The sequence below is a fragment of the Sinocyclocheilus anshuiensis genome, unplaced genomic scaffold (genome assembly GCF_001515605.1).
Source record: "Sinocyclocheilus anshuiensis isolate Anshui unplaced genomic scaffold, SAMN03320099.WGS_v1.1 scaffold544, whole genome shotgun sequence".
Lineage (NCBI taxonomy): Eukaryota > Metazoa > Chordata > Actinopteri > Cypriniformes > Cyprinidae > Sinocyclocheilus > Sinocyclocheilus anshuiensis.
Window position 1 is genome coordinate 2,232,418 of NW_015555763.1, and position 21,518 is coordinate 2,253,935.

A 21,518-nucleotide genomic window follows, 5' to 3' on the forward strand; every position below is an offset into this window, starting at 1 on the left:
GTAAAGATCATGTTCCATGAAGATATTTTTTGAATTTCCTACCGTAAATATATCAAAACTTCATTTTTGATTAGTAATATGCATTGTTAAGAACTTCATTTGCACAACTTTAAAGGCAATTTTCTCAATATTTAGATTTTTTTTGCACCCTCAGATTTCAGATTTTCAAATAGTTGTATCTCGGCCAATATTGTCCTATACTAACAAACCATACATCAATGGAAAGCTTATTTATTCAGCTTTCTGATGATGTATAAATCTCAATATTGAACAATTGACACTTAAGACTGGTTTTGTGGTTCCAGGGTCACATATATTAACACAGACCATTTTTAAGGGTCATTTGGCCACATTTTAATCAGTATTTCATGCATTACAATACAGAGGTAAATGTAAAATGTTTTGTCAGGTACACTGTAAAATTTGTTTTTTTTTAAAGATTATTAATACTATTTCAGGTTTCAAAATGACGTTACTTTGCATTTCTTTGTAATTGTGAAATTTACTATACTATATATATTATATAATATATATATTATGACTCAATTAACCCACCAAAACAGTATAACACAAAAAAAGTATATTGTGTTTTGTAAATCTCTTTTTTTTTTTTTTTTTATAAAAATTTTGTAAGGGTGAAAATAAGTCACTAAGTATTTAGTTATTTAATTGCTCATGCACGGTTACATATCCTTAGGCTTTATCTTAAAGATATGCAAAAGAAAACTTCGAATAATTTTGAGAGGCACTAAAACAACAAAATGTTCATTCTATATTTCATAGCATTAATCATTTATTATGAAGTAAATTCTAGATTGCTAGATTTTTCTTGAGTTTGTCAGTGCGCCTGACCTGACAGGGGAGAATTTGTTCCGGTTGTCATGGCGATCAATGATGCTGATGAGGATGTCAAGAACGAGTAGACGGATCTCTGCATCTTCCATCAGAGTGAAGGACAAGAGAGGGTCCAGGAATGAGGTGGGAAGTGCTGTCAAAATGTTTGTAGACTGGAATCCTGCTGTTACCTAAAGGAGAAACAGAGAGACTGACATTTAAAGGCACACAAGACCATCAGAGGGTTTAGACTGCATCAGTAACTGTGGATATCATGAAACAGCAGGGGGAGTAAATGGCCTCCGCATGGCACAGCGTGAGATTATGACTGACACAAACCAGCTCACCTGCAGCAGAGACTTTAGCAGCATAACCTGGATCATCCTACTGCCCTCAACCCTGAAACCAGAAACAGACACTTATTGACAAAATACAATATTCTGGCTACGCTAGCGTTTATCTTATTAAACGCTTGCTACGTTAGCGTTTATGCTATTCCTCAGCTAATTTGCATTTCTTCTTGGGCCAGCAGAAAATACATCGTAAACATGTCTAATTGATAAAGTCTAGGTTGTAACCCTGTCTCACCCAGTGTTGGCCGAGCCCAGAGCCGGATACATGCCTGGCACAGGAATTTTACCGATGATGAACAACATGACTTCTGAGCGCTGGTAGGGGGGCAGTGTGTTTGCAAATGAGCCTGAAAACAAAGAAAGACAGAGGGATCATGCACAGCTGATAAATCTATCTATCTATCTATTTAAAAGACTTAAAGGGGTCATATGATGCGATTTAAATTTTTCCTTTCTCTTTGAAGTGTTACAAGCTCTTGGTGCATAAAGTAGATCTGTAAAGTAGCAAAGACTAAAGGGCATAGAGGAGAAACAATAATGTACAGTATGTGGAAAATGTATGTGGAATAATGTTCTTTTTAGCAACATCATATGACCCCTTTAAATACTGAGATAAAACTGTTATAATTTGAAGAATGAAAATGTGGGCTGATATGAAACTGAGCACAGCTATGTAGGAAATCAGTTGCCTGAGACAAGCCAATTATACAGTTTAGCCACGGTCATTTGTGACCCTGGACCACAAAACCAGTCTTAAGTCGCTGGGGTATATTTGTAACAATAGCCAAAAATACATTGTATGGGTCAACATGATTGATTTTTCTTTTATGCCAAAAATCATTAGGATATTAAGTAAAGATCCATGACGATATTTTGTAAATGTCCTACTGTAAATATATTAAAACTTAATTTTTGATTAGTAATATGCATTGCTAAGAACTTCATTTGGACAACTTTAAAGGCGATTTTCTCAATATTTAGATTTTTTTGCACCCTCAGATTCCAGATTTTCAAATAGTTGTATCTCGGGCCAAATATTGTCCTATCCTAACAAACTATACATCCATGGAAAACTTATTTATTCAGCTTTCCTATGATCGAATAATTGACCCTTATAACTGGTTTTGTGGTCCAGGGTCACATTTTACAAAAATATTTGATTTACTCTCAAACATTCAATGTTCACCCACCGACAGTTTTGATGACGGCTTCTTGGAGTTGTCTCTCCTCATGTACTTTAATGACCTTGGAGCCCATGTTTGCAAAAGAGTCGTAGGATCCTGTAAGCTCGTAGTCCACACTGAGTCTGAGCTGCTTCAGTAGAGTATTAAACACTTCCAGTACTGTGGGCCCTGTGGAGAGGTATGGCACAGAGCCAAAACTAAATTAAGGAACACTGTCTATGCAGATGACTTCTACTGTATAAAATCAAATTATTTGTCAAATATATAAACACTGATACATATGAAATAAGCAGTGTGTATATCACTTTTCTTCTGAAAGAAAAAGATAATAAAATAACAAAAATGGACAAGTATTATCAGACAGAAATCATTTAAAGCGCTTGTCTAATGAGATGGTTTTAGTGCTCCCTCTAGTGGTCTACAGACGTTCTGGTACCTATGGATCCACTGGCCTCTATGACAGCTGCCTCTGAGATCACCTCCACTATCCCAGCACGCACTCGGGATGAATTCTTACTGTTGGCATCCAAGTGGCCCAATAGCTGCTGAATCACCAGATGTGAATGTTGGGACTGAGAAGGAACAGACGAGTTAATATTACAGTAACACAGATGAACGAAAATCAAATTATTTTTTCATTCAATTTTTTTTATGTAAAAAATTTTATAATGTAAAGTCAATAAGAAATGTTAAATCATTGATGAGATTTTTTAACTCCAATTAAGCTGATAAGATAATTTGTAGAAAATATGTATCAAATTTGAATAATGCAAATATAGAAATAGTTTCACTACTGTTCTGAGACTTTCAAAGCTAAGATATTTTAAAGATATTTAAATATGTCCCCAAACACATAATTATTTAGTAGCAATAGGACCTCAAAAGTGTGCCTTGCATTGTATTTTGTGTCGGATACTTTTACAAACAAATTTCAGAACAGTTGTTTGTATCTACCTGAATGGAGTACATGATGATTTTGAAACAACGGACTGCAAATGTTTTGCTCTCCCAAAGTGAATGGTTATCGAGGTGCCTGGAAATATACAAGTGTATTAATGATTAGCTTCAGCAAACAGAACTAGAGCAGTAATGAGCAGACAAAGTGGGTCAAAAAATACACTAGCGTAACAGATACTAGTTACTTTTACTGTGTAGATTGTTTAAGGCTAACAATGAGGACAGCTTGTTTCATTTTTTTTTCTTCATTCCCTTTCCAGTGCTATATTTCTATACTGCCCCTTATGAAAACTAAATATACTAAAATGTATTTGAAATACATTTATTTCATGCTAAGTATACTACAAATATATTTACATATGTATGTACTTAATAAAAAATACTCTGCAATTGTACTTTTAGTACACTAAACTGGTATACTTAAAGTCTGCTTAATTGGAACAAGTTATTTTGTACTTAATGAACTTTTTGTGCGGAAGTAGTGCTGAGGTCCAGCTAAAGATATACTGAAGTATATTTGATTGTGCTAAAGTGGAACTATTGCAAGTATACTTTAAGTACCCCTTAAATATCTTGCATTTAAAGACCGATATTATTCAAAGATCATACAAGATCAGTAAGTCTCGAGCGATATGTCAGCAAATATGTTAATAGATTTGAACTATACTTTTTTAGTATTTTAAATATATTATATTTATATTATATTACTTTTTTACTGGGGGCATCATTTGTGTGAATAAAAAACTGTCTAACTGACATTGTAGGATCATATTCATTAATTTATATGGATAAATGGAAACCTCTGCTGACAAAAAAAAATATTAATCAAACATTTAATCAATTATTAATAATTCATCCAAGCAGCATGTCCTTATTCCTTCCATTTACACCCTGCACAAACATTTGGAGTTGGTAAGATAAAAACAGTAATTTAAAATCGTTTTCATTTCTTTAAAAAAAAAATCCTACTGACTTCAAACTTTTGAATGGTAGTGTATGTGCATTGTTTTGCATGAATTATAATTAGTAGTCCAGTAACGCCTGCATGATCATTAAAATAACCACAATCCCAAATTCATATTGTCATTTAATGTCAAACATATGCCCTTTATTCATTAAAATAAATAATGAAATAAACAATGACATTAAAAAACAACAATCGTTAATTAATTTCCAAAATATACTTGTCTCAAATGAATGCTAAACTATTTGTATAAAATGAACTGAAAAGAAAATAAATGTGTCTCTGTGTGCTGCCCTCTTGTGTTTAATCAGGGTAGTGCATACACACTCACATGAGCACGGGTTTCACAGCATTCTTGATGTTGCCATAGGCCGCTCGTCCTAGCAGCTCTCGAAAGCATCTCTCTGTCAGCTCCACTGGACTCTCCTTCTCTGCCTCTGGGGAAGGAGACCTATCAATAGGAATCAAAAACAGAAGACAAACATAAACCAGGGTTGAATCAATAGGCCGATTGTTGTTGGCAGTATTGTTACTTGTGGTCAGCTATTTCCACAGAGGTGAAGATGTGAAGAGTTTTATGGTTCTGATTTCATCGCATAGTTCAATTCAGATTTCGTGGCCTGCTTCTGACCCTCGAGCTTTGGGTTTATTAGGTTTACAGCAGTAAAGCAGCTTCTACTTCTAGCTTCTAGCTTCTAACAGTCTACTGTTATATCACAGTTTTCATTAGCATTCGATTAGGAGTTCATTAGCTTAATCACACAGACTGGCTAATAGCTATTAGCAAGATGCTGTTTCTCAGAAAGAAAATTCACACTTTCATTAGACTAAAAGTGTCCATTTCTCTTCATGTGTGATTGTGTGTGCGAGCGTGTAAGTGTGTTTCATGCCTCTCTACGCCTTCTTCCTGTTGGAGGTTGAACAAGAGAGACGGCACGATTTTGTCCATGTGTTGAGGGTCCCAAATATTTGCCTGCAGTTCATCATTGACAGTTTTCCTCACCACCCCCTGAAGACCCCTGATCCCTGCCATACGAATCCTTACACACACACATACACACCACCCAAACAGACTTCAGTCACATTTATGAGATGTGGATTTATATATATGGCTATTTTTATTAATGTGTACTGCATGGTGCAATTCACCCCCTGATGCAAATCACAAAGGAAAAAATGTTTCCTTTTATATCAAAAGCAGATTTCATTTCTAATCCTGTTCTACTCAATCCCTTAGCAGAAAATATTAAATTGTATCAGTATGTGGCAAAATCTCTCACACACACACACACACACACACACACACTTGTGCAGGGGCGTGCACATACTCATGCATTTCCTTTTTGAATATCCTTATTGCTCTATTTATACAAAGCCTTAATGTTCACAGTAAATCATAGAATTATGAATAATACTGTTTAATTAATTGCATATTAATTTAACATTCTTATTATTCATAATATAATTTCATATTTGTATTATTATAATACATTTAATTTCAAGTCTAAGAAATTATAATTCACAAGGGAGAATACTCTTGTAAAAAAATATATTCTACAAGTTCTTGGTGCTTTATCACTTTTGACAGAAATGTTGCACATATGTTGTCTTAAAAACACAATGACATTTCAAGAGGAGTCATAAAGCACACTTAAAAATATAAATTACATTTTTTGTTTTAGAATTGCATATATAATTTCCATCCATTTAGATAAGATGCATGCATAAGATTAACACTTTAGTATAGGGACAAATTATCACTATTAACTAGTTGCTTATTAGCATGCATATTACCAGCATATTGGCTGTTTATTAGTACTTATAACGCACATATTCTGTGTGACCATAAATCCTTAATCCTACACAATACCTAAACCTAACAACCACCTTACTAACTATTAATAAGCAGTAAATAGGAGTTTATTGAGGCAAAAGTCGTAGTTAATTGTTAGTTAATAATGAGAACCGGACGTTAAAATAAAGTGTGACTGATTATACTTACTAGTTTATGTTAAAAGTGTATAATCCAAAAAAACTAGATTTTCAACATTCATAATTTTGGGTGTCAAAATCATTTGAAAAAAATGGAAAGAGGTGCTCACTTTGTGCGAATATCTGGATCCTCGTAACTGGAATGGCACATCTCACTGAAGCGTGAGACAAAGAAATCGTAGCTACGATGGTATGATGGTGTGTCCTCCTCTATGTTCGCAAACTTCACAAACTTAAAGAGAAAGAGCAGAAAAATATAGAAAGACTGGTCACATATTTTTACTGCTAACACTGTCAGAAAAAAGGGTACGGTTGGGGTCCGTTTGTGAACACTTAGGGTACAAATGGTGAAGTTGTACCCTTAATGGGTCATAGTTACACCTTAGGGTACTCATATGTACCATTTAGGGGTAAAAAAGGTACAAATATGTTTCCAACTGTCAGAGGGTCCATGTTTGGACCCAGTGTTGCCAATTTGGCGATTTTGTCTCCAGATTTAGCTACTTTCTCATTGTAGCTGCGACTTTTTTTTTTTTTTTGCGACAAGGAGCTATTTTAGCTATATTTAAATAAAACTAGCTATTTTTTGGAGATTTTTTTTTTACTTGGCCACACCCTGCCGTAGGCCCGTGACCTCTCACGTTTGCTCGACTTCAAGCACCGCCACAGACGGCAGTCAACGAGAGCAGCCGCTTGCAGTCGGGGGCGGAGTTGAAAACGGAGCCGTCAAGCCGGACACTTTCTGCTCCCGTTAGTGACGCTCGCGCGGTGTGATTTATATCAGTTTTATTTGGTACATATTTTAAAAAACGTTCTAAATGTAAGTCCAGGAGTGTCCTAATAAGTTAGTCCTGTCAGTCATCACGAGCGAACTACTTAAGCAGCAATCAACTGAGGCGATTTAGCTCGGACATCGAGGCGTGCGTCGGCTTTGAGCCCTTCCAAGGACAGCAAGTCAAGTGAAATTTGTTTACCATTATTTATCAAAACTGGTAAAAACTCGTGAAATAAGTTTCTAGTCTTTGAGCTGCTAATTTAAATAATATTGCTTCTAATCATACACTCTCAGAAAAATTTACTTAAAATGAGATCTAGTGCTGTTTAAAAAAAAAAGTGAAATTACTTTATTCTTAATGTTTTATTACATTAAAAAAAAAAAGTTAATGAAATGGGATGTACTGATTTTGAAGAAATGTTTAATATAATATTAAGCTTAATCTTGCTGTTTACAATTTTCCAAATACAAATAGTTTTAAAAAGTAAAAGTTATAATTAATGAAATGCGTACTGTTGGAAAAAAATTGCTTTTTGATTCTTGCTGTTTACAATTTTGAGTATAAAAACCTTTTTTTTTTCTTTCTTTTTTTCAAAAGTAAAATTTCTGCAATATATGCATGCTGTTATGACATTGTGATAGAGCTTATAACATTCATCCTGTGAAAAATGTGAGAATGTAATGGTTTTGGATGTTTAATAAATGTGATAAACAGCATTCTGGCCTTTTTAATGTGCTGTATGGAGTACAAATTTGCCATCAAAGGGTACAAAAGGCTTGTCACTGGGGCAGTACCCTTAAAAGGACGAATTTGCACCTTTTTTTAAAGGTACATTATGGTACCATAGCACTATAAGGTACAATTTAGTCAGCAGAGGTACATATTTGCCTTTGAAAGGTACATACTGCAAGGGTACAGATATGTACCCATGTGAAAGGGTACAACGGGTGTACCCTTGAGGGTACTGCCCCAGTGACAAGCCATTGTACCCCTGAAGGTACAAATTTTGCTAATTTTTTCTGACAGTGAATGAGTTTGAGGTATGGTTAGCTAAGAGTTGGGTTACAGTTAGGTGTAATGTCAGTAACATTACTGTACAGAGGATAAATTCATCTTTGTTTTGAAAGCTTGTCATGTAAAATGAAATAACATTAGCTGGAATGGGATTATACTGAATGAAGAGGGCCTGTATATTTCAGGTAAATGGGAAGGTCTGACATGAAGTAATGGAATAAGTGCAATATTTATAAAAATAATAAAATGTAGAAGTTGTGGCCTAATGGTTAGAGAGTCGGACTCGTAACCCAAAGGTTGCGGGTTCGAGTCTCGTACCGGCAGGGATTGTAGGTGGGGGGAGTGAATGTACAGCGCTCTCTTCCACCTTCAGTACCACGACTGAGGTGCCCTTGAGCAAGGCACCGAACCCCCAACTGCTCCCCGGGCGCCGCAGCATAAATGGCTGCCCACTGCTCCGGGTGTGTGTTCACGGTGTGTGTGTGTTCACTGCTGTGTGTGTGCACTTTGGATGGGTTAAATGCAGAGCACTAATTCCAAGTATGGGTCACCATACTTGGCCACATGTCACGTCACTTTTTAAGTCACTTCACTTTAAACTACAAATGTTAATTAAATGCATGTACTTTAAATGTAATTACAATGCACCAACATGTATGTACATAATATTTTTTTTTGTCTCACATGGTTTTTGCCATAACATGTTTTGTGTGGTTAATTACTGGCTGACAAGAACATGAAACTATCAAAATTCAAGGGGCATTTAGAAGCCAAACAACCAATATCGCAGAAGATTGATTACGCAAATGTGCATATTGATGGGCCTATGCAGTTCAATGTTTCAAGACATTTTTTGTCAATTTTGATACTGTGTTGAGTCAATGCTTGATGTCCAGTATAGTCCTGAAGCAAAAGCAGTTGAGGACCACTGCTGTAAGGTATGCTAATCTGTATTTATGTGGTTAATGTACATTACAGTACAACAGATTAGGATCTTCCTGATTAGGATATCTGAAGATTTGAGATTAGTAGTGGTTATCCAGTGTGCTACTACTGACCACACCGAGTACCACACCAACACAAAACCTACAGAGTACCTTCTTCACGCTGTTAAACTCAGATGAAGACACTGCATAACCCATCAATTCTGTAAACATGCACACAGCTTTCAACATTTATGGGCAACACGCTTTAAGCCCTGCCCCATCTGGCCTCTATCTGTGAAAGTAATCTCTTTTTAATCTTTAAGCCTTTATATTTCAGAAGCATCAGATGTGAGCGGTTTTGAACTTGAGAACTCTATATATTCCAATAAGCAATTGAGTTGGGCTGGTGCTAAGCTTTCAGGGACCACGTTGAAGTTTCACATTACTGTTCCGAGGATAAATTCATCTTTGTTTTGAAAGCTTGTCATGTAAAATGAAATAACATTAGCTGGAATGGGATTATACTGAATGAAGAGGGCCTGTATATTTCAGGTAAATGGGAAGGTCTGACATGAAGTAATGGAATAAGTGCAATATTTAAATACAGAACTAATAAAATAAAGTACATATAATAAGTTCAAACATACAATAAATGTAAAGAAAAAACAGACAAAATAATGTAATTCTAGTATTAAATATGCTGCCTGTGTAACTGTAGCATTATCTACATTAGGGAAATTTCATATAAATTTTATATAAATTAATTTCTAATCACAGTTTTAAATAGCTTTCTAATTTAATGATTGCCCCAATGGTTAGATTAGATTTAAGTTTATTTTGGTCTAATTTATCATCTAATTTACTATATTTTATTTTAAATAGAAATCTTTTGTAACATCACCTTTATGCAATTTAATGCACCCTTGCCGATGATATTTTTTTATTTTAAGACTAGAGAAGACTAAAAATTCAGCTTTGTCATCACAGGAATAAATTACATTTTAAAATTTACTGAAATAAAAAAAAAAAATAGTTCTTTTAAATTGTAATAATATTTCACAATATTACTATTTTTACTGTATTAATTCTTAATCTGTAACTGAATTTAACTAGATTGAAAGCACCAGTATATTTAGGAGGCGTAGCACTATGGGGATTCGATTGGCAAGGAGGGATTTATACTGAATATAGTTTGGATGAGCTTGATTGAGGTGAAGCCAAAATGTTACAGCTTTGCACTCTGTTTAATCAAGTGCACTGAGCATTTGAAACTTCTTAATTCTGGTCTGTTCCTCCAAGATCACTGCAAGACTGACACCTGAACCCGTGGTGTTGATGCAGCAGCCACATTTCCCTCCGTACTGCAGAGACGCCCGACTCAAGCTAGATTTATCAAGTCATCATTTTCACATGGCATTCTAAATCTGTAACTGCATCAATAGGGTCTGTAAGTGAATTTCACTAGAGAGTAAAGGCAGTAAATTTCACTCACTGAGTTAGTGCCCAGGATCTGTAAATTGGGTTTGTCTGCCTCCAGCAGCTTGCGCACCATAGTAAGGAAACTCTCCACAAAAAGGTTTATAGTCTGACAGTGACAGGCCATCAGTAGCTGGTCCAAAGCCTCCATAGCAATACAAACATACCTGTGAGGCACAAACATGATACTGCCCAGTGATGATCACAGATTATTATAGCAGGTATAAATCACAGAGCCAGACAGAAACAATCACTGCACTTTCTTCCAATTTTTGTTTTTACCCATATCTATACCGGGCAACGTCTCTGGATAGTCTCTCTGACAGGTAGGCACCGATACGGTCTAGTTTCTCCGGAGCAGACAAGGCATAAAACGTAAGCTTCTCCATGTTAGCTTTCACCAAACCGTCCTTTACACAAAAAGACAAGACGGCAGACAGTCAGAGAGCAAGAGAACATTGAAAAGAGGCCTATTAGAGAAGGACATAAAAAGAAAAATGAACCATAAAATGTCATTTTAAACTTTCCTCTACCCAAAAAGAATCTTCCATAGATGATTTATCTTCTAGTCAGAGTCTAATGCAGATCCTAATACAGTTTCTTAAGCTTATCTCATTATTCAGAAGAGAGACAGATTCAAATACTTTCCATTTCGAGCTTTAACCTTACATGGTGAAATACGAGACGAGGGGTTCTTTCTAAAATGAAATAATAGGCTTGTATTTGTAAACTGGAAAAATATTTAATTCATACTTTGCACTAAATTATCAGTGCATTTTTTATTTTACTCTTTTAATTTATCATTATAGTATTATATTCATGTATAACACCAATTTTAATTAGTATTTTTTTTTTCTGACCAAAATATTACACAAACATTTTCAGTGCGTATATCACTTTTCTAATAAACATCATTCCAAAACTATAAAAAGAAAACAGTTAAAATAGTGACATACATACATATATTTTTTCAAAGTTAAATTAAGTAAGTTCAAGTCATTAAAGTAAATAAAGATTATTGGAGTACATTTTTAAAAATGGCATGATTAATTCAATGTGTTACTTGTCGATTCTTTGTAAAAAAAATAAAATAATTTTATTTACTAGCAAATTCTGAGTGAAAATTGTTTCAAAATAAATCCTACATTAAAAACTTAATTTTCAGAGTACTGAGCAAGCTAAAGATAAAAATGTATGTATGTTGCAAGAAATTATAAAAAAAAAAAAAAAAACACTTTTTTATTTCTTAATCAAGTTTTAAAATACAATTTATAAATTATTTGTATTTTCTCTCATATTTTCCAAACCCAAGTATGAAAATCCCTGAAACAGACATCTAATCTGTAAAAACAGCTGAATGCAATCAGGTGAGCATGCAGCAGATCTGCTACGCCACAGTGGTTCTAAAACTAATGAATGTCACCATTGAAAGCCTATGTTTACATCACTGCATTGATCACTGATGACTGATAACCACTAGAAACCTAGTGAAGCATCCTTTTCTCTGGCTCAGCGGCTTTTATTTCATCTGACCTTACCTCAGGGTCTTCAGGAAAGATGTTATCCACCAGCCTCTTATAACGGGGTCTCAGGGCCCCACAGCATCCACAAACACCTGAAACAATGGGAGAAAGTTTAATTAGACCGGCAGTAATACAAAAGAAGACCCTAACACAATAACTGAGCACACAAGGACAGAAATAATATACGTGAAGGAAAAGGAGGTTTGGAAGGTTATCTCTCCAGACCCCTTTGTTTACCTCATCTCCGGTGTGTAGGGCAGTATTGATCAAGAGTCTTTGTAATTATACTCAATGTGAGGTTTATTTATTGCATCGCCACATTAAATAAATTAAACCTGTGTGCTGTAATCTAGTAAGTGAGGCCAGTCGATTCAGGGGAAAGGCATTAATCTGTATTTAGGAAACGTCTGCAGCTTGGTGTGCCGGTTAAATGGATTTGAAAAGAATCTGTTGAAAGCATTTAGAATTGTTTTGGTTTTACACCGGCAATTGAAAGCCCATAAAAAGCCTATACAGACATATAAAGGGACACATTGTAAATCACAGGGAAAAGTGGTAAAAAGGATAATTCATCTATTGTCCTCAATTTGTTGCAAATGATTTCAGGAGAATAACAATATTTTATTTTAAAATAAGTTTGAATATGTTAACATTAGTCACTTTGAATTAGGTAATATGAACTATCGATGAACATCAGTTTTTCAGCATTTATTTGTATTATTGGTATTATTTATATACTATTTAAGCATTTATTATTTTGGTATTTAGTTTAATATTTAGATATTTGTTTATTTTGGTATTTAATGTAGTATTTATTATCTTGAATTAGCTTTTATTTTTACATTTTCAGTTTACATTTAAATCTTAGTTGAAATTTTTAGTAATTTTGTTATGTTTTTGTCATTTTTTATCTATTTTTATTTCTATTTCTTTTTAGCTTTAAATTATTTTTAAGTTTTAGTTTTATTCATTTTAGCACTGCAACTTAAACTTATTTCATTTAATTGCCAAGGCAACATTTTTCATCTAATATTTAAATTTTATTTCAGCTTAATTTCAATGACCGAAAATGATTTGAATCGATTTCGTTTTAGTTAACAATAGCAACACTGAGGTTAATGTTCATAACCTTATTGTAAACTGTAGCAGTGTGGCAATACTATACTCCATCCATCCATTTTAAACATCTTTAAAAAAAATTTTTTTTTTTTTGTATAATTATACTTTTAATGAGTTCATATTAACTGAAAGAGACTACATGGAATATATGTTATTTTAAAAATGAATATGTCACACTGCAGGAATATTTAAGCAACCTGTGGTGATTAAAAAGGTGAAAACTGTGAAAAACTTGACCAGTCACTGCATCTAAAATACACACTTCTCCTTATACATTCATATAACTCTTAAACTAGAATACTGCTGCTGAGTATAAACAGTTCATATCCATGTTGCGTATCAACTATCCAATTAAAACTCCACAAACATGGTTTGTCAGACACCCACAAACCCCCTTCTGGGTGGATGAGTCAGAGGCAGCACCTTGGCAGGACCCCTGGGAAGGACAAGGCTGTTTACAACATTACCATAGTGAAAGAGCTTCATCATGGAGGAAAGTAAACAAACCAGAGCAGGTGGAGTGATCAGACTGCAGCATTCAACCACCCACACAAAACTGACACAGGCTTTTCATTCTAGTCAACAAATATCAAGGATCAGATCACACACAATATGACCAATACGAGCAAAATAGTGTGTATAGAAGGTTATGATAGAGCAGACAGATATTAAACTACCTATCAGTAAGAGCATCAGTCTACAAAACTCACTCAACTTTGTATTTTAAATGCAACACAAGGTCAGCGTAGGTTTATTGACTCAAGCCTGCTGTCCGATTAGCTACCGTCAAGCTGCCGTTTACCAAGATTGTGATTGGCAATTACACTGTGATTGGATGGATGGTAGAGGAGCTAGAGTGTGAGTCACACATCGGCCTACCTGCTAGTGTTTTGACACACCAGCGTGACGCCTCTACGCCTAAAGCAACTGAAGCAGAAGCGAAAGAAAAAAACCCTGACAGTCGACACTGAAAATTTCCACCCACACACTCAAGACTGCAGCGAATCCTCTCACGCTCTCCCCGTTTCTCACTCCCAGAGTGATTCTGCAGTTAAAAAAAAAGAGGGCCATTAATGACTGCAATGTGTAATTAAACACTTAAAAAATGACACAAACAAACAAACAACCACGTACTGCTGTGCATTTTAATTGACATGTAATTTTACTGTTGAGTTGTCGGTTTGGAAAATACTTCCAAAACAATAGATTTAATAAGTTTTGACTGATAGCCATCTCTTGCAAATAAACAGACATACAGTGGGTACGGAAAGTATTCAGACCCCCTTCAATTTTTCACTCTTTGTTATATTGCAGCCATTTGCTAAAATCATTTAAGTTAATTTTTTTTCCTCATTAATGTACACATGTGATATTTCAGTTTTTCTTTTTTAATAAATCTGCAAAAATGTCAACAATTCTGTGTTTTTCTGTCAATATGGGGTGCTGTGTGTACATTAATGAGGAAAAAAAATTAACTTAAATGATTTTAGCAAATGGCTGCAATATAACAAAGAGTGAAAAATTTAAGGGGGTCTGAATACTTTCCGTACCCACTGTATATAAAATACATGAAAAAAAAAACAGCAGCATTTAAAAAAAAATTATTTGATGAATTTATTTGTAATAATAAAAAAATACTACTAATACAAATGGTTTTGTTTTTATTTATTCATTCTATTTTATTTAATAATCATAGAAATTGAATAAAAATTGGTAAAATATCAGTGCATTAAAACATTAATGCATTCTGTTTCTCGGACAGGGTGGTAAATATAACCTTCACAGTTCCCTCTGGTTTACAACCCTCATAATTCTCTTATGGCTGTGTACTCACCTCAATCATTCACCTGGCACAATCTTCTGACACTGACTGAGCCCAGGGGCCAAAATATCTGCTTTTAGCTTTATTATTTTAACTTGCTATATCAGAATGCTGTACATCTAATGACAACGTTAATAAATAAATGTAAAATGTTACACTCAGAAAGCAAAAACAACTAAATAATTTAAATCAGGAGTGTAGCATCAACACTAGGGAAGTAAGTGCATACTTTGTTGCCAAGAACAACTCTACACGCACATCTGCAATCTGCATACGCTGCAAAACAAAGGCTATAGCTGGCACTGTGACAAAGAAGATTATGTCATAATAAAGAACTAGTGGTGCTGGGATGTACTACTATGGCTGATATGATATCCTCCAAGCTGGTATAGGGATACTAGAAGACATCCAGCTTTAATAGGGCTTTACATAACACACAACTCACTATGCATGTGAATGAATCAAACTCCATGTTGTGGTGGCTACAGTATGGAAAAATCAATCTTTCCGAATGCAGACTTCTGGCACTGTCTCTCTCGTCATGGCGCAGTCACTCTAAATACATTTCCCTTGAATTATGAGGGCTTATGACAGCTATATTTAGCACATCACCCATCAAAGATGCCATATCCCTTCAGATTGACCAAAACGGGACACAATATCAAAGGCACTCACTCTCATACCTTAGTGTCACAGGGAAAAAGCAGAAATACAGAGAGGGAACTTCATGCTAAGTCAAACAATGAAATCTATTCATTTACTTCTTTAACCTTGTCACTGTCAGCTCTACTTCCATGAGCATCTAGTTAATCTAAAACTATCTTTTGCATACTCAGGACTCTGTTTGAGAATAATGTTGTGCCTTTTTGAAAAAGTTTTAGGGTATAGTTAAAGTGTTTCAGTATTGCTATTAAAACATTACATATTATCCGCCAAAATATAGTTTGCAGTTGAAGCCAAAATGTAAATCTAAATAACACGCAGTGAGGTCCAAATGTCTGAAAATATATGATAAATATATTAAAAATCTCATTTAAATCTGGAACAACAGAAAAATGTAGGATTAAGAAATTATTTTTTAAAAAAACATTAATGCATAAAATTAAGATATACTAATGATCTAAAGTTTAGGGGTCAGTAAGATTTTTTTATGTTTTTAAAAGATATCTCTTATGCTTACTAAGGCTGCATTTATTTGGTCACAAATACAGTAAAACAAGATAACACTGTGAAATATTATTATCATTTTAAATATATTTAATATATTTAATATACTGTATTTTAAAGATTAGAATGCCATATTTTAAGTTTATTCCTGTGATGGCAAAGCTGTATTTTCAACATCATCAGAAATCATTCGAATATGCTGTTTTGCTGCTTAGGAAACATTTCTCATTACTATCAATGTTAAAAACAGTTGGGCAACTTAATATTGTTGTGGAAACCGTGATACATATTTTTCAGGATTCTTTAATGCATAGAAAGTTCAAAATAACAGCTTTTATTTGAAATAAAAATATGTTGTAACATTATAAACATTGTACACTTTTGAGCAATTTAATACATCCTTGTTGAATGAAAGTATTAATTTCTTACAAAAAAATCAAAAATAAAAATCTTACTGACCCTAAAATTGTGATTGGCAGAATATAGGATTCTAGGCCACAAATCCATATAAGTATATTTGTAACACTGACCATGTGAACTCCTTTATACAAAAGTTAGAATTTCTTGCTTCCATTGAAGCACAAATCACAGAAATTCACTCAGTGTCATTCTGATAATATACATTTTAATAAAAAATAAATAAATTTTATATATATATATATATATATATATATATATACAGTAGCCTATATACTTTATATATTCAGTATATAAAGTCAAACTGTAACTGACTTAATCCTATATTCTCTCAAAAAGCTGTTTTTCCTGGCATGAGTGGAGACATCTGGCTGAAAAATACTCAGGCTGTTAAAAAATGTCATCGATCTGGTTTTGAAGTGCTAAAGCCAGCTCTAAGGCATCCACGCTGTGAGAAATCAAAGTCGCAGCCTGACTGCCTGTAGTTCGTTTGAAACATCCTCAACATGCTGGTCAGATGAAATAATATGAATACAGCAGAAAATATAATATGTGTAGAGTAAAGACTAAATAAATAAATAGAGTAAATAACTGAATGTTGCAGTAGATATGTGTGTTTTAGTAGTGTGTGTTTGAGTATTCGGTGCAAAGTAGTGTGGATGAAGCTAAATCGGTGATGCCTGAAATGAAAGATGAAATGAAATATGCACAATAAACAGAGCAGAGCTGCAATACTGCATGCAATCTGTTGCTTCAGCATCATTCTGCTGTCATTGCCATAATCTCCTGTGATGCACATGAATCTTTCCTTCCTAAACACAGGCAGGGAATTATCCAATATACACATAATCATGCACTCACACAATCGCCCTTACCGTACATTGAAAACCTGATGAAATTCTCTGTTCTTTGCCTGAAGCCTCTTTTTCTGTCACATAGCCAGAGAGAGAGGGAGACAGAGAGAGACACACACGCTCTCACAGACACTCAATCACACATGCACGCTCTCATACGGCGCATGTGACCGGGCTCCAATGACCTTGGATTTTCCAAACAGCGTGGCACAGCTTTCCCTCTATCAGGAACAATGCTGGTTTAACACACAGGTGCACACACACACACGCATACGAATATATATACACGCTCACACACACTCACTCCTGCGCGCATACAGCCCCTCCTCAAAGGTGAATACATTCACACACCTCCTGACCATTCAACAATGAGAAAGGCAGAGGGAGAGGGACATGAGGAGTATGGCAAGCCGTTTTAGCTTAAGCTAAAACGGCTTGCCATAGAGGAGGGTGTTAAAGTGAAGTGAAGTGACATGTGGCCAAGTATGGTTACCCATACTCAGAATTAGTGCTCTGCATTTAACCCATCCTAAGTGCACACACACAGCAGTGAACACACACACACCGTGAACACACCCCCGGTGCAGTGGGCAGCCATTTATGCTGCGGCGCCCGGGGAGCAATCGGGGGTTCGGTGCCTTGCTCAAGGGCGCCTCAGTCGTGGTATTGAAGGGGGGAGAGAGCGCCCATGCGTCAGTCAACTAACCCCGCCTACCGTTGCCAACCCTCTCTAGCAGTATTTGATTGCTGCCTGTTATTTTCTGTTGCCTTTTTTGTTTTTATAATGAATAAAACATGCATGATTTTTTTTTGACTGCTATAAAGAGAGTCTAATAAAAGATAGATTGTTGTCTAGAGGTTTTAATATTTTATCTGATTTAAAGAGAAAAAGGAATATTTTGTACAAAAGAAAATTCAATTTGAAATGATTAAATTATAATGCATGTTGTTTTAGTTTTACTATTATGTACTATTTTTAACAAAATAATAATAATAAATCCTTATTTAAAAGAAACCTAAATCTACATCAGGATACTGTGCATTTTCTTGTGTGGCCTGATGGGAGAAGCTCTAGCGTCTGATCCATGGCATGTGAAATGGCTCAGTGTTAATCTGACCGTTTTTTAGGCTTTAGACACGCAACTGTGAATTATTAATGAAAACATAAAGATGGTTGAATAATAGCAGCATATTACCAAAGACCATTTACTATTTTTTGCAGTTGCTAAATGTTGTATGAGCATTCCTATATCAAAAATTCATGGATCAAATTACTGACTAATCAGGCTATTTCAAAACATCAAAATTAAAGTGCTATAAATGAAAACAATACCATGGGGAAAAAAACAAACAAACAACAAAACAGAATTATATAGCCTAAAAATGAGCTTACCACCTCCGACTTGATGGTCCAACAGTGTACTGCAATCCATGAGTAGTTGTCTTGGACTTGGAAAATCTGGGAGACCTGAAAAATTTGGAAAACTTGGAAGTGGCATCTTCTTGACTATTCTCACCAGAATAACTAATGAGAATAATATATACTCTTATAATCAAATCTATTCTATATCTGAATCCTTTTTGGAAAGCATGGGAGTGCCTGACTATTAGTTTTAGAGTTACATCCACTGTAGGCTATGTCAATGAGAGCCTACAACCACCTCCCTCCCTTCCTGTCTAAGGTTTGTTGTACTCTCTCTCCATCCCATTGTCACTCACTTGGCTCAGGAACTTTTTATAGAATTCCAGCTATTTTTTATATCCCTCTCGTTGCCTTTTAGATCTTATTTTAGGACATTAAATGAATGGTCAATTTTATAGGATATTTTAAAACTGTAGTTTGTATGTTCTTCTAATTGACTCTAGTGACTTCTGAACAATTCGTTTAAGAACCTAAAAAAAAAATCCTGAATCATATGGTTCTTGACATTACATTCTCCATGTAATTAATTACTCTTCGCATATTCACTAGTCTAAAACATTACAATAAAGCAATTTGTAACCAAATATTCTTGCTAATGCTTGTTTTATTAAGTGTGTTTAATGTGTCCCAGATTGCACTTATATTAAACTCTAAAAGCTTGGCGATTTAATAAAACGCAGTTTATTAAAACAACTCGTACGTTTTTTCGTATGCATGATGATCAAACGACCATATCAAGTCATAAGCACACAAACGAGCTTTAAAAGTAACCTAGCTTACTTTTCGCTCCATATGTCAAATTTTCGGTTCACTGAAAATTCTCGTAATCAGCTTGCTCATCGTTTCTCGACACAATATGAGTCGCACATGCTAGAAAGTGTTTCTGATTCAGTAGGTGAGTGAGTCGAGAACCGCTTGTGAGCCGATTCAACAGATTCATCCTCTTCAAATTAATGATTCGTTCACGAATCGGACATCGCCAATCGACTCCTCTCTGTCGAATCTGTGTATGAGGGTTGCTGTCGCCATAGAAACCCTCATCTGTTTGCTATAAATTGCCCCAATTTTTTGATTACACAGATTATTCTTATTTATCATAATTGCCATTAACGTCTTTATGAAATATATAATGTAAAACGCTGTTTTAAAACCGCGCGTTTATATATATATATATTTTTACAAGTTTCTGTTGAATCTGTTGTTTTTAATCGTATAGCTAAGCAAATAGTCGTTGCTAGGGCAGCTAGCCCGTTAGCATGTCGAAATTAAATAATTCTACCTCCTAAAATATTTGCGTTTTTTGTCCGCGGGAAAACATGCGTGAAATGTACTGTCGGTTTATTGAAAAATGTTATCCGTAATATTCCGTGACACACTGGCTCTCTGTTAGCCACATAGCCAGCTGCTCACTGTGTCTACGGACCGACTCAGACATAAACATACGTGAATTCTAGAGATATTTCATCTTCTCCTTTGGACGAGGTTTGCGAATAAGTGCAATATGGACACGAATGTTCAGAAGAGGCGAGAAAACAAGAAGTCGTTACGGGTTAAGGTAATTAGTCTGGGAAATGCAGAGGTGGGGAAGGTAAGAATGGACTGTTATGAACCATACAGACATCAAACTTCATTTGTTTATTAACATGATCTTGTGTTAATGACACGTATGTTTGAACGTATCAGTAGTTTGATGTTCACTTCATTTTTTCTAAGAACTAACTGCTATCCCCTTATACATGTTTTGTTGTGTATTTGATGTACATGGATACTTACTGATACTGTAAATATTTGATGCTAGTAACGTTAATCTGTTTGTTTCATTTAGGAGCTGTTCATTCAGTATTATTTTGTTTTTAGGTTATCCTGCATAATAGGTACAGTAGCATACTAGGTTACCTAAAGCATGTAATATTTCATAATATTTCTGTTTATTGTTTCAGAGCTGCATTATTAAACGGTACTGTGAGAAGCGGTTTGTGCCCAAGTATCTAGCCACTATTGGGATAGATTATGGTGTAACCAAGTAAGTGATGTGGGTTTGATAGATGATTTATCTTTGTCATTCTTTTTTTCAAATATGAGGTTCAAAAGGCAGCAAGCAAGAATTTCATCCAATTCTGATCATATTCATGGCACATAAACACCTGGTTCTACTGGCTGGAAATATTATCACTAGGGCTGGGTATCGATTCAGATGTTCCAATTCGATTCGATTTCGATTTTCAAGCTCTCAGTTCAATTCGATATTCGATTTCGATTCGATTTTTGATTTCAATTCTCGATTCGATTTGACTATATGAATGAATATAGATTTAATACAAATCCTATACTTATAAAAAATGAACAGTGAACATAAGATTACAAATGGTTAATTAATAGGAAATTAAGAGCCACAAACCTGTATATTAAACACTTTTTATTTTAGGTACACTTGGGTACAATAAAACAAAACCCAACTCTATATTTCAAATGCATACAATGAATAGACAGAATTTTGATGCAAGATGAAAAACTGATGCTGAAATTGGACAAGTCAGAACAGTCGCATGCCTTGAGCAAACAGGATCAGGTTATTTTATGTTTAAGATATAACAAACATAAAATCTCACAGCATTAGCTGTAACATGGAGGCTGCAAGCCTATGAACGGTGTAGGAAAACTAATACTGGCTTTTGGGTGATAGTTCACCCAAAAATAAAAATTCTGTCATCATTTAT

At 34.8% G+C, this 21,518-nt stretch overlaps 2 protein-coding genes across 3 annotated transcripts in view; one reads left to right on the forward strand and one right to left on the reverse strand.

The window, feature by feature from the left end:
* LOC107674037 (protein EFR3 homolog B-like) overlaps positions 1 to 19,625 on the reverse strand; it is a 21,782-nt gene extending 2,157 nt beyond the window's left edge. The window contains exons 1-14 of the mRNA XM_016467896.1: positions 19,582 to 19,625; positions 18,772 to 18,846; positions 12,015 to 12,091; positions 10,759 to 10,886; positions 10,493 to 10,643; positions 6,395 to 6,516; positions 5,183 to 5,332; positions 4,624 to 4,743; positions 3,326 to 3,404; positions 2,808 to 2,943; positions 2,378 to 2,539; positions 1,423 to 1,534; positions 1,182 to 1,233; positions 853 to 1,025 (exon numbers count right to left, since the gene is read on the reverse strand). Of these exons, the coding sequence (XP_016323382.1) occupies positions 853 to 1,025; positions 1,182 to 1,233; positions 1,423 to 1,534; positions 2,378 to 2,539; positions 2,808 to 2,943; positions 3,326 to 3,404; positions 4,624 to 4,743; positions 5,183 to 5,332; positions 6,395 to 6,516; positions 10,493 to 10,643; positions 10,759 to 10,886; positions 12,015 to 12,091; positions 18,772 to 18,811 (1,502 nt within the window). The 5' untranslated portion in view covers positions 18,812 to 18,846; positions 19,582 to 19,625. The remainder of the gene's footprint in view (positions 1 to 852; positions 1,026 to 1,181; positions 1,234 to 1,422; positions 1,535 to 2,377; positions 2,540 to 2,807; positions 2,944 to 3,325; positions 3,405 to 4,623; positions 4,744 to 5,182; positions 5,333 to 6,394; positions 6,517 to 10,492; positions 10,644 to 10,758; positions 10,887 to 12,014; positions 12,092 to 18,771; positions 18,847 to 19,581) is intronic.
* A 381-nt stretch (positions 19,626 to 20,006) lies between these two features.
* LOC107674103 (dnaJ homolog subfamily C member 27-like) overlaps positions 20,007 to 21,518 on the forward strand; it is a 6,267-nt gene continuing 4,755 nt past the window's right edge. For both annotated transcript variants that reach the window (XM_016467990.1, XM_016467989.1), the window contains exons 1-2: positions 20,007 to 20,389; positions 20,742 to 20,824. In XM_016467990.1, coding sequence (XP_016323476.1) covers positions 20,303 to 20,389; positions 20,742 to 20,824 — 170 coding nt within the window. In that variant the 5' untranslated portion in view covers positions 20,007 to 20,302. The remainder of the gene's footprint in view (positions 20,390 to 20,741; positions 20,825 to 21,518) is intronic.